The 14061-nt window shown below is 43.8% G+C and overlaps 1 protein-coding gene across 2 annotated transcripts in view; it reads left to right on the top strand.

Moving 5' to 3' along the window:
• RECA3 (RECA homolog 3) overlaps window positions 1-14061 on the top strand; it is a 62212-nt gene that overhangs the window by 24902 nt on the left and 23249 nt on the right. For both annotated transcript variants that reach the window (XM_010271349.3, XM_010271348.3), the window contains exon 5: window positions 8297-8469. In XM_010271349.3, the coding sequence (XP_010269651.1) occupies window positions 8297-8469 (173 nt within the window). The remainder of the gene's footprint in view (window positions 1-8296; window positions 8470-14061) is intronic.

Below are 14061 nucleotides of genomic sequence, written 5' to 3'. Positions count from 1 at the left end.
TGGATATTAAATTGAATTCGGATACCTCAGGTTCTTATTGGATTGGATTTGCATATACCGTATCCAAATCTGATCCTTTCTGTTTCATCCCTGTACCTGAATATTCCATACATTTTGGTGCTGTAGATGATACTTATCCAGTAAGACATTGGATATTGCATGTAGAGGTATTCATGGTCTGGTCTGGTTTCGCTTGGAGAAAATCTCAGACCAAACCAGTATAGTATGGTCTTAGAAATTATCAGACCAGACCAAACCATTTTAGTATAGAAAGACGAGACCATAAAACAGTCTGGTCCGATTTCTAATACTGTTTTGGCCATTCTATTGGGCTTAATCTAGTTGGAAAGCCCAAATAACACACATACCTGCATAAATAACAAATATAATTCAAGTATCAAATTATATATATATATATATAATATATATATAATCACATATGTTTAAGCATATATATTATATATACCAATATATATTATTAATAATTTGGTTTATGGTCTGGTCTGATTTCTGAAATTCAGAAAACCGGACCAAAACCATAAACTGAAATTTTAAATTTCCTAGATCAGACCAGACCAAACCGCCAATTTCAGTTTAGTTCGGTCCTGTGTGGCAGTCTGGATCTATAGAGAGATTGGGCCAAATGGGCCTTGCTTTAGTTCAGCTGTTTGTTGCTTTATTTATGCTGTAATGGGCTGTCTTTATGGGTCCTTAACACATTAGTTCTTATGTTTATTGAGTCACCTACCTAGCTAGGGGCACCCATGTAATTGTTTCTTTAAATTAATCCAACACATTTATATAGAGACTAAGGGAGTGAGAGAGGGACACTTTTTCTCTTCTCTTCTCTTCCTCTTTTCCTCCAGCTTCTTTCTCTTGAACAACTCTTTCTCTCTTTTTCCTTCTTATTTTTCTTGTTATACAAGTAGGAAATTCTTGGACTGGTTTTCTTCTCTGTATGAAAGCAGGTTCCCACTTCCTGCTTTTCTTTTCGTAGGCCCATACATAGTGTGTATGGAGAAGTAAGCTGTTGATTGATTGAAGATTGATGCTACCCAGTCAGGGGCGATTTCTAGAGAAGATTTATCATTTAGGTTGAGGCCCAAGGTAGGTTCATGGAGATTTTTCCCAGAAACCCTAGCTAACTAGATAAATTGGACTAAGGGGTTTAGAGACTGTTTGAAGCTGGTGCTTGGGGCTTAAAAGGGAGTTTAATTACCCATTTGGAGATCAACTCCGACTGGAGATGTTTCTAGAGTCCCTGGTAGGAATGGCCACAAGTTCTTTCTTTGGCCCATTTTCTTCCATTTTGTTGGGTCTTGTGAAACCCTAGTTTTTTGCTATAGAAAATCTCAAGTTAGTGTTTTTTGATTAATAGTATCTTATTTTGAAATTCGTTTGCCTCCGTTTGACCAATGGAGCATACTGGAGGTGAGACAAAATACCCTACAGACTCTGGATGCAGTCAGGGGTCTGTAGAGAATTTTTGTGGGGTAGTGACTACTACTATGAAGTCTTTGCAACCTATTTGGTATGATCTCAATCAATAAAAATTAATGTTTTTGGTAGAGGAAAATGGGGGTGTATCACTGGGAATAAGACACTATTATAGGATGGTTGGTGAAGTCTATGCAACCTCATATCAGTCAACACTAATGGTTAGAGACTACTAAGGAGGTATGGGATATTGTTAAGGAGACCTCTCTGGAACAAGAGAGGGAGGCCGGGAATAGTCCTTTTCCAACCTTTTCATCAATCCCAGGTAACCAAGTGAATTCGGTTTGTGCTACTAATGTGTTTCCTGTGTCTTTGGTTCCAAATTCCGTCTCGGCTTCATGTCCTGTAGCCCATGAATATGCAGCCAAGCTAGATGGTGGGTTATTTGAGGTAGTGGAGAGAGGAATGAAGGACCGTGGGGAGGTGTGGGAGGGGAGGTATAGGAATGAAAAAGTGTGGGAAATCATTGAAAGATTATTTAATGAAGTGGAAGGAATTCTGACTTGGAGGAGGGATGGGGTGGAAGGAAGAGGGGAGGGGTCAGCGGAGAGGAAGGAAAGGAAGGAGGCTAGAGTGGGAGAGGAATATGGGGAGAGAACATGGCAGGTGGGAGGTAACAGGAAATGGTGGATGGAGGGAGAGGTGAGAAGAGGGGTGGGACCAGAGGAGAGGAGGGAAGGGCAGGGGGGCAGAGATGGAGGGGAAAATGTCGGAAGGATAGGGGTGGAGTCGGTGAATGAGGACATGATAACAGAATTTGTGGGGAAGTTGGGATGTAGGTTGGAAGATCTGAATGTGTTGAAAGAAGGTTTACAAAAGAGAAAGAAGGAGATAAAAACAAAGAAAAGGAAATTGAGTGAAGTAGAGAGACAAAAAAGAGATGTAGAAGGGGGCAAGAAGTTCGGGGTAACAAGAGATAGAAAAAAAGGGGGAGAGTAGTGGGTAGGCGGAGAGGGAGTTAAGAAAGAATTAGAAATAAAGATACTTAGTTGGAACGTAAGGGGAATAGGGAGTGCAAGGAAAAGAGCGACAATAAAAGAGGTGATAAGGAGGTATGACCTAGATATTGTTCTGTTATAGGAGTCCAAGAGAATGGTGTTTAATAACAGATGGGCAAGGAGTGTATGGAAAGCCAGAGGATTAGCTGGGTGGCTGCTCCTTCGTGGGGTGTTTCCGGGGGGATTGTAACAATGTGGAAGAGGGATGCGGTTGAAGGCCTGGAGGAGCTGATTGGAAAGTATTCGGTTTTCATGAAGTTTAAGCAACAAGAGGATGATTAAGTATGGGTGCTTACAAATGTATACAGACCAAATGACTACAGAGAGAGAAAGAAGTTGTGGGAGGAATTGGCAAATGTTAGAGGGTTGTGGGATGAGCCATGGTGTGTGGGTGGGGACTTCAATGTGATCAGATACTCGGAGGAAACCAATAAGATTAATCAGAGGGTGACAAAAAGCATGAGGAAGTTTAACAGGTTTGTGGATGCTTTTGAGCTTAAAGAGATTCCTCTAGCCCACAAAACATTTACATGGTCAAATCTCCAATCTAGACCCATTTGCTCTAATTGGATAGATTCTTGTTCTCTTTGGATTGGGAAGAACACTAGGGAAATTTGGCTTCTAGAGCTCTCCCAAGGGCAACCTCAGATCATTAGCCCATAGCGATTTGTAAGGAGGAAAGGAGTGGAGGACCTACCCCCTTTAGATTTGAAAATATGTGGTCACTCCATCCCGGGTTTACCAATAAAGTGAGGGAGTGGTGGTATGATTGTTACCCAATGGTGGAATGGGAGGGGATGGGATTCCATAAGAAACTACAATTTGTGAAAGTAAAGATCAAGGAGTGGAATCTTTTGGAGTTTAGGAGGATAGAAGAAAGAAAGAGGACTTTGATGGATCAATTTGAAAGCCTTGACTCTAAAGAAGAAAGGGGAGAATTTGGAGAGGAAGATAAGGAACTCAGGAGAGGCTTGAGAAGACAGTCAGAGGATTGCTTGCATAAGGAGGAAATAAGCTGGAGGCAAAAATTTCGTGTAACATGAGGGTGACAGAAACACTAGGTATTTTCACTCTTTGGCAGATGGAAGGAGGAGGAATTTTATCTCCAAATTGGTAGTAGGTGGAGTTGAGTTAACACAACAAGAGGAGACAACAGGGGCTTGTGTGGAGCACTTTAAATCCATTCTAAGATGGCCAGTAAGTGGAAGGGTGTGGGTAGAAGGATTGGATTAGCTAGAGGTAGGGGTGGAGAACAAGAGAAGGTTGGAAAGCATATTTGATTTGGAAGAGATAAAGGAGGCTGTGTTTTCTATGGATAGAACAAAAGCTCTAGGGCCGGATGGGTTTACAATGGCTTTTAATCAGGACTGTTGGGATATTTTGAAAGATGATCTTTTGTTGGTGTTTGAGGAATTTTTCAAGAGAGGAATTATCAATCCGGGTGTGAACTCTATATTTATAGCTTTGATTCCAAAAAAGAAAGATGCTTCCCACTTGAAGGATTTTAGGCCAATTAGCTTGGTAAATAGCCTGTATAAGATCATTGCTAAGGTGTTGTCTTTGAGGCTGAAGGAGGTTTTGCCAGACATCATCGCCCAAAATCAGGGAGCTTTTGTGAGTGGAAGACAAATCATTGATCAAATCTTAATTGCTAATGAGAGTGTGGAGAACTTTAAGAAGGATAAAAAGAAGGGAGTGGTCTGTAAGTTGGACTTGGAAAAGGCTTTGACTTGGTGGACTGGGAATTTTTTAGGAAAGTTTTGATGAAATTTGTGTTTGGGCTAGATGGTGTAATTGGATCATGGGCTGCGTCTGGAATTGTCATTATTCAGTGTTAGTGAATTGGACAGTGGTAAATTTCTTTTCAGCTAGTAGGGGTATAAGACAAGGAGACCCTCTCTCTTCTTTCTTGTTCATACTAATTGCAGAGGTTCTGGGAAAATTGATTCACAGAGCAGAAACCCCCTCATTCATTCATTAGAGGTTGGAGAGTTGGGAGGGCGGAAACCCCCTCATTCATTTACATTTTGTTGATGACACGATTCTGTTCTATGAAGGTGGTAATGTGAGCTCTATCAAGAACTTGAAGTTGGTGATACAACTGTTTGAGCAAATGTCAAACTTGAAGGTGAACATTGGGAAAAGTTGTGTAGTGGGGGTGAATATGGAGGAGGGAGAGATTAGCGAGAGTGCAGAAGTGTTGGGGTGTGAAGTTTAAGGGTGGCCATTGAATTATTTAGGGTTGCCATTAGGCGATAACCCTATGAGGGAGAGCTTTTGGAACCCGGTGGTGGAAAGGTTTGAAAAGAGATTGGTCTCTTGGAAAAAGAATTACCTCTCTCTTGGCGGAAGAATTACATTGATTAAGGCCATGCTTGCTAATTTACCCATCTATTTCCTATCTGTGTTCAAAATCCCAGTGAAGGTGTCTAACAGATTGGAGAAGTTGATGAGAGATTTTCTGTGGGAGCCAGGATAGGAGAAAAGGGATCATAGAGTCAGTTGGGAGGTAGTGTCCAGGAGTAAACTTGTGGTGGTTTGGGGATTGGGAATATTAGAAGGAATATGGCTCTTTTAGGGAAGTGGTTGTGGAGGTTCCCCTTGGAGAAGGAGAAGCTATGGGCTAGAATAGTGGCAAGTATACATGGGTTGGAGCACAATGGTTGGGATGCTGGAATCAGAGCTAGGACCACAAGCTTTTCTCCTTGGAAAGTCATTCACGATCTGCTTCCAGTTTTCTCCCCTAATATTAGGTATGATCTGAATTCCAGTAACTCCATAAAATTTTGGGAACAAACTTGGGTGGGGAATGCCCCTCTAAAGGATCAGTTTCTTTGTATGCTCTATCTGATCTTAAAAATGAGCCAATTTCATCCTTCTTTACCCTATCCTCTTCCACTTCTGGGCTTGGGTGGAATTTGGGTCTAAGAATGACTTTGAGGGATTCAGACTTCGACAATATTTTCAGCCTTCTTGAACTCCTTGATAACGTTGTCTTAGATCCCACAAGGGTGGATTCTAGAATTTGGACCCCTACCCCCACTGGCTTTTCTTCTTGTGCTTCCTTTTTCAAAGTCTTAAGCCAGTCCACCAGTCTTGGAACCCCCCCTTTCCCTGTTGATGAGGTTTGGTGTAGAGCAATCCCTCCTAGGGTTGGTAGTTTTTGTTGGGAAGCCTATCTGGAAAGATTCAACATTGGTGATCTACTCCAAAAGAAGAGACCCAATACTTTTTTGTCACCCCATTGGTGTGTTCTATGTAAAGTGGATGGGGAGACTGGTTTTCACTTACTGGTGTCTTGCCATTTTGTGAGGTCAATTTGGGAATGGGCTTTTTCCCTCTTTAGGTTTAGGTGGAACCCTCCATCAAATCTGCAGGGCCTTTTTTCCCCTTCTTTCTTTAGGTGGCATAGGAAAAGGGGAAGGACTATGCGGAAGGGGACTGAGGGCTGCAATATGTTGGACATTATGGGAAGAAAGAAACTTCAGGATATTTTTAGAAGCTGAGAGAGGGGTGGAAGACCTAAAGGCTGTCATTCATATTAGGGCTATCCAATGGCTGAAATCTTTGGAACTATTCACAAATTACACGGTGGATGACATGTTGAGGAAGTGGGGTGAAATAGCAGAATTTACCCAGACCAAGTTAGTAATGAGCGTGTATTGGACCCCTCCACCTACTGGATTCATGAAATTAAGCTTTGATGGGAGTAGTAGGGGGAACCCTGGACAATCAGGGATTGGTGGTGTCTTTAGGTATGAGAATGGGGTCATTTTTGCCATGTTCTCAGACCCAATTGGAGTGGGTGACTCCCTTAGAGTTGAGATCTTTGTAGTTATGGAAGGAGTCCAGAAAGCTAAGGAGATGAACATCAGAAAACTCCTAATTGAAGGGGATTCGGAGGTGGTGATAGGGTGGCTGAATGCAAACAGCAATGGTTTGTGGAAGTACAACAATCAGAGGAGGAAATTTAAGTGGCTGGTGCGGGAGATGGAAGTTAAGATGTGTTGGGTTAAAAGGTCAGCCAATTCTCTAGCTAATGGTTTAGCTAAACAAGGGGCAGAAAGGGATTTAATGTTTTGGGTGAAGTTGTAACTTTATTGTCTCTTCCTATTCTTTTGTTTTCTTGAGGACCTTTGTTGTTTTTGGAAGATAAGTGTGTTTGTCTTCCTTATGTAACCTTTTTGGTGAATTAATGAAATTGTTATTGATAAAAAAAAAAATTGTTTAGGAGACATACTCACAGAAGTTAAATGTTGATAGGGCCTACAAATTGAAGAATGATAAGAATAGTTTGAGATAGGGGGAGAAGCCATTAGCTACATATTTCTTAATATTGAAGTCTATGTGGTAGGAAATTGATTTGATGGAGACAGTTCAATGGGGATGCACAAAAGATGCTGAAACTCATAGGAAATTGGTGGAGAGGGTTCAGGTTTTTGAGTTCCTAATCGGGCTCAATCCTGAGTATGATATAGTCAGACAGAATGTGTTATCTAAGGATGAGGTGACCCTTTCTCAGGCTTATTCTATGGTTAGTAGTGAGGAGAGTAGGACACAGGTTCAGATTGTGGAGACCCCAGTGGAACACCTTGCTAATGCTGGGACGAAGCACAAGGGTGGTATCGAGAGAAAGGAGGTTGTGTGTGAATACTGCAAGAAGCCAAAGCACACAAAAGATATCTATTGGAAGTTACATCTAGAGCTCCTACCCCCCAGATTCAACAATAATAATAACAATGATAGAAAGAATGGGAATGGGAAAGGAGGCAAGGCTAATGTTGCCACCTCTTCTGATGGTGAGAAGGGGTAATGTGATGAGAAGTTTGTAGGGGAACAACTTTCTGGAGTCTACTTTAGCTTCCACTCTACCCAGTAACAGCTCTACCTCTGCCTATGCTCACTCAGGTATTCATGCTATTGCGAATCATGCTTCTATCTCAGGTAATCGTAGGATACCCTGGATAATAGCTTCTGACCATATGACTAGTGCTTTCACTTTATTCATTACTTACCAACTCTTATCTAGTTGTGACAAAATGTCTCTTACTGATGGTTCTCTTGCCCCCATCTCGGGAAAGGGGGAGGTTAGAACTTCAGACTCCCTTACTTTGACTTATTTGCTTCATGTACCTAAACTTAATACCAACTTACTTTCAGTTAGTAATTTGACTAAATATCTGAACTGCAGTGTAACCTTCTTTCCATCTTATTGTGTTTTTTAGAACATGAAATCTCAGTAGGTGATTGGAAGTGGCCATGAGGCGAATGGGATATATCTGTTAGGCATGCCTAAATAGAGCCGAGTACTACCTCATAAATCAGCTTTTAGATCTACAGTTTCAGAGTCAGTTAGTCGTGTCATGTTGTTATCATTGTTTGTGTCATCTGTCTTTTTTTTTATCTAAAAGCTTTTATTTCCTACACAATTTGAAGGAGGCGGTCTATCGAGTCTACACTGTGAGTCCTGTGAGTTTTCAAAACATCGTAGAACCTCTTATCCAACAAGTAATAAAAGATCCATTTTCCATTTAACATTGTTCAATTTGATGTGTGGGGGCGTTACCATTTACCTTGCATGGGAAACTATAAATATTTTATTTTGTTCATTGATGACTTCTCTCATTACACTTGGTTGTATCTTATGCGTTCATGTGCTGAAGTGTCTAAACTTGTTCACTTTGATGGTTTTGCAACATTCAGTTTGTTTGCTTTCCCTTGGTATCACTATATTTTGCAAATTCTGTTTTTAAATTGTTTCACTAATTTATATTCAATAACTCCTATTTTAATTTTGGCAGGACATTGTGCTTATCTTGATGTGGAAAATGCAATGGACCCATCATTGGCAGAATCTATAGGTGTAAACATGGATAGTTTTCTTATTGCACGTCCAATCTCTGCTGAGAAATCGTTAAGTGTAGTTAATACATTGGTCAAAAGTGGATCTCTGGATGTTATTGTGGTGGATAGTGTAAGTACTACTTTCCTCTCTTAATTTTGGGAAAAGAATCATATGATTAGTATCGATTTATGAGGGTTAGTGGCTGGCTTAAGTGGGGAATGTGCCAAAAACTGCATCAGTATGCTTACAAGTTACAACTATGTGTTTGGTATCCATTGCTTTGTCAGCATGGAGATCTCGACCTTTGGCTTAAAAGTTGATCCTCATGATCTTAAGATCTTTTTCTATTTCATTTAAAATTGAAAAGGAAGATGACTCAGCCTTATTTCCTCGTGTTTGGTTTAGAAAAAAGTATTGTGTACGGAAATGGAGAAAGACAACTGAACCATGACAAAAGTTTTGAATTTTAAGGTTATTCTTCTGACTTGTTTTTTGTTGTGTTATTCAGTAATGAGAAAAGATATGTCAGATTTCTTTTTATATTGTTGACTTTTCTGGATTGCCATTACTTCAGTTCTTGTTTTTTCAGTCATTTTTAACTTAGTAGTAAGTCAGGAAAGCTTTGATCAATGAAGAAAAAAAAGGAATTTACTAACAAGTCCAACAAAAACATAGTAACTCAGAATAGGTCCAAGCAGTGATTTAAAAGGTGCACTTTGGGTGCAGCTTGGCACATTGTAGGGTATGCACCTCGCCTAGGCCCTAGGCACAGCACTTTCAAAAGGTGTGTGCCTGGTGTGCCTAAGCGTGCTCTGAAAACCCCCTATTTGCTAATATGGACTTGTTTGGGCTTGCCTCGAGGGGCTTGGTACAAAGGCAGCTCGTAAAATCAGGAATGCATAATGTTAAACATCACATCAGCTAGTTGAAGTAATACAATTGGGGAAAAAATAAATAGATCGAGTCTTACATGCTTGAATATGTTTATATGTTATGCTTGATTTTATTTTAAATTTTCATTTTAAACATGTTTTGCATGTTATGTTTATGCATTTTAATTTGAGATAATAGGTTGCTAATACAACGTGACTTCTTCTGGCTATGTCATAAAGCTCACAAAGGAGGAATTAATAACCAGCATTTTATAGATAGTGACTGATTATACAACCAGAACCTCGCAAGGATTTCTGACTTTAGATGGTCACCAAGGATCTTTGTCATGAAGACGAAGACCTCGTTGTCATGAAACAACTTAGGTACCAATTGGTAACTGATGAAGGGTGATTTGGCCCGACCTCATAGACGGACGACGCGTGTACGTGACTCAACACAAGTGACAACCTGGCATAAGCCAGCTCGGTATAAAGCGAGCTCGGGTATGCTAGTACTCCGAACTGGGATCACCTCAGCCCAAGAACACTTCAGCATTCACAAAGGCAGACCAAGGTGCGAGCTCGAGAAGCTCGCTACTCACTAGCTCGCTACCAAGCAGCCGGGTATCTCGCAGATAGCCCATCTACCGTACAGAGCTCCGCGTGGCCACCTCGAGGAATGCACCCCCCTTTTTCCTGAACCCCACTGGACCGTACTTATAACGGTAACATTAGTTCACCAACTCCCCGTTCTGGCGGGAAGTGACAGTATTACCGTTTGGCGGCGCTTCAACCACCTAACACGCGACAGGTCCCATCGTAACAGGGGTTCAGTGACCGTTCCACCTACCCACCTGAGCCAGTGTATAAAAGACCCTGCACTCACCTGGGGCAGAGGTATGTTCTATTACTATTATTGATTGTGCGAAATCTCTACTCTCTGAGCTCTCATTGTTATCATCTCCAAGCTCTACACTATCATTGTGTTCTAACTTAGCCATCGGAGTATCCACCCCGGGTGAGTCACTCGGGGATCTCTGAGCTCCTCTCTTCCAGGAACCCGTTCTCGTCGTCGTTGGAAGCCAGGTCACCTCCAGCAGGGAGTAGCCAGATTACGCCACATCAATTGGCGCCGTCTGTGGGAACCTCTTACAAAAAGCTTTTTTTTTTTCCTCCCTTTCTGAACACCTAGAAAACTCAGAAATCAAACCTATGGCCTCTTCCAGCAATTTCGAACAACTTAGGGAAACGAATGCCTCCGGGGGACAACTTCAGCCCCCAATTGTTTGTGTAGGCCAGTTCACTATACTGCTTCCCACTGATGGGATCCCAGCACCTGTGGTGGCTGAACCATTTGGGCCTGGGAGCACCCCATTCCCTCCCGTAGTAGCCCCAACTTTCGTGGAACCATCCATAGCTCCCCCGGGAGCAGGACAAAACCAACTAAACGACCTAGTATACTGCGTACGGGCTATGCAAGCCCAAATGCAGCAGGTCCAACAGTTCCAACAATACCAACAACAAGTTCTGCACTACATGTACCAGCAGCAGTTTCCACCACTGCGGCAAAACCAGCAACCTACCCCACCTCAGTGCCCAATCACCTCGAGCAAGCTTCACTGCCAAGGCAGCCGCCCTGACCAGGAGGAAACCTCCCAGGCCTCGTCTCGCGGCAGAAAAGAGAAACAAGTCCACCCCACCTCACTCCAAGTGACCAGGTCGAAAGATACTCGACTCACTAGAGTCAACCCACCTCGGCCTTCACGACCTGAAGGCCTTCTTGCAAAAAATCGGTTCGGAGTCCTAGCTGAGGACTCCAGGCAGGGCCTCTCAGCCTGCAACAGCCGGCAGTCCGAGTCACACTCGACCAAAGCACCATCAGACAATACGGAGGTCAGCAACACCGCTGCGGAACCATCCGAGCAGCACCGAAGGCCTACCGAAGCATCCACCAAACCTGAGCAGCATAAAGGTAGGGCCCGAGTAAGCTCGAAGGTCACCAAAACCGCTCCCCTCCTTTCTGTACTCTCTCCGCTATCCCCCGAGCTCCTAGCTTCCCCGATGCCAACAAACTTTAGGGTTCCTCCCCTGGACAAGTATGATGGGTCTTTCGACCCCAATGACCACGTAGACTCGTTCGAGTCCCAGATGCATCTCGCCGGGGCTGACGAGGCCTGTATGTGCGTCGCCTTCTCCACGACTTTCAAAGGAGTAGCCCGCACTTGGTATAGAAACATTACGCCTGGGTTGGTTAAAAGCTGGGCGCATCTCGTACAATTATTCACCTCGTACTTCATCACCAGTAAGAAGTCCCGAGGTCACAAGAAAGCATCTTCAATATAGTCCAAAGGGAAGGAGAGTCAATCAGAAGCTACATCAAACGCTTCAACGACACCTGCCTGCTGATCCTGGACTTAGACCCAGCTGTGAGACTTGTGGCAGCCAAAAAGGGGATTACTCACAGAGAATTTAAATGGCACGTGGTTGCAAACAAACCCAAGGACATTACAGAGTTCCTGAAGCTCGCGGTTCAGTTCATTGGCACTGAAGAAGAAATGAACCACGACCGAAGCCCCAGCGGAGAAAAGGAAAAGGGAAGACCACAACTCGAACAAAGGAGTCGACAAAAGAAAGAAAAACAGGTCTCCTGTCCGGCCTTGTTTGGGGGAACATGTCAGATTTCCACCCCCGAGCTCCCCCGGTTGAAAGAACGAGCTTCACACCCCTCAACGCGAAGCATGGGGAAATTCTCATGGCCATAAAGGATGCCTCCTTTGTAAAGTGGCCACCCAGGTTGAGAAGCGACCCGACCCATAGAAATAAAAATGTATATTGTCATTTTCACAAGGACCATGGTCATAGCACCGAAAACTGTAAGAACCTCCGCGACGAGATTGAGGAACTCATCCGTCGCGGGTACCTGAGGAACTTTGTACAAAGAAGTAATAAAGGCTAGACAGACCAACGAGGGGAGCAAAAGGAAGACGCTCCCGAGTCCAGTAGCAGGTCAAGTGAACAGCGACAATTGCTTGAGGAAAGACCAGTTCGCGGAGTAATCAATACGATCACCGGTGGGTCGGTTGTTGCGGGCTGTTCCACGACAACAGGAAAGATTTCTGCTCGCGAGCTAGAACATGAGGAACAGAACCCTCCAAAGCGGCCGCAAACTGAGGACCCTATATTCTTTACCAAGGACGACGCGCGAGGGATTCAATACCCCCACGACGATGCGCTGGTCATCAGAATGAAGATCAACGACTTCGAAGTCAGGCGCATCCTGGTAGATTCGGGAAGTTCGGCCGATATCCTGTTCAGAAGCACCTTCGACAAGCTACGGCTCCGGGAAAGCGACCTCTAGCCCGCCAACACTCCTTTAGTGGGTTTCAGTGGAGAAGAGGTCAGACCCCTCAGACGAGTTTCCTTACCTATGGAGATCGGTACATGGCCCAACATCGTGAGGTTCGAGCATGCCTTCCTAGTAGTCGCAACACCCTCCTCGTACAACGCCATTGTAGGGCGGCCCGTCACTCACACATTGCGCAGTGGTGTCAACTTACTACCTGGCCATGAAGTTCCCCACGGACTTCGGGGTAGGGGTAGCCCGGGGCAATCAGCTCGAGTCCCGAAAGTGTTATGTTGCTTTTCTCAAAGGAAAAGGAAAACTGGCGGATGACCTCGAATTGGAGCGGCCTACGGAATACTTCGAAGAATGAGCCATGACCATCGAAGGAACAATCCACATTCCGACCTCGGCGGAAGACCCAACCAAAACTCTCCAAATGGGAACCACGATCGAGGAGCCCCTTCGCTATCGGCTGGAAAGTTTTCTACTTGAAAATTTAGATGTATTTGCCTAGTCCGCGGCAGAAATGCCCGGTATAGACGCTAAGGTTATAACTCATAAATTGAACACTGATCCTTTAGTCAGGGCAGTTAGACAGAAAAAATGCAACCTAGCCCCGGAGCGCTGGAAGATAGTCGATGAGGAGGTCGGAAAACTCCTCGCGGCTGATTTCATCAGGGAGGCCCACTACCTGAGCTGGGTGGCTAACCCCATTCTGGTAATAAAGGCCAACGTTAAATGGCGCATGTGCGTCGATTACACCGACCTGAATCGAGCCTGCCCGAAGGATTGTTTCCCTCTCCCCAAGATCGATCGTCTAGTGGATGCGACCTCAAGGCACGAGTTGCTGAGTTTTCTCGATGCGTACTCGGGCTACAACCAGATCAAGATGGCCCCTCCGACAAGGAAAATACATCGTTTATAACCGAGCTAGGCTTGTACTGTTATAAGGTTATGCCTTTTGGACTAAAAAATGCCGGGGCAACCTTTCAAAGACTTGTCAACAAACTCTTTAAGCCGTTGATCGGCGATAAGGTTGAGTGTTATGTAGACGACAAGGTCGTCAAAACCCGATTTTCAGACAGTTTAATAAGTGACTTGCAGTGCGTTTTTGAAATCCTGCGCAAGTATAATATGAAGTTGAATCCTCGTTGGTGTCTTTGGTGTCACCTCAGGCAAATTCCTGGGTTACATAGTTAACCAGTGTGGAATCGAGGCAAACCCCGAAAAAGTCAAGGCTATTCTAGAAATGAAGCCACCTCGCAAGTTGAAAGAGGTTCAAAGGCTGAATGGCCGCATGGCTGCCTTAAGCCGCTTCCTGTCCAAGTCGGTAGATCGTTGCCTCCCCTTTTTCAAGGCAATAAAGGAAAGTAAAAACTTCGAATGGACTAAAGAGTGCCAGCTCGCCTTCGACGAACTAAAGAAATACCTTGTGATGAGGTGGTCAGCTCAGTACTAATAAAAGAAGTAGATCGGGTCCAACGACCTACCTACTGCGTAAGTAAA

Source organism: Nelumbo nucifera, chromosome 2 (genome assembly GCF_055504915.1).
Source record: "Nelumbo nucifera cultivar China Antique chromosome 2, China Antique-T2T, whole genome shotgun sequence".
NCBI lineage: Eukaryota > Viridiplantae > Streptophyta > Magnoliopsida > Proteales > Nelumbonaceae > Nelumbo > Nelumbo nucifera.
The sequence above is the reverse complement of the archived record's forward strand: the minus strand, read 5'-3'. Positions and strand labels throughout refer to the sequence as shown.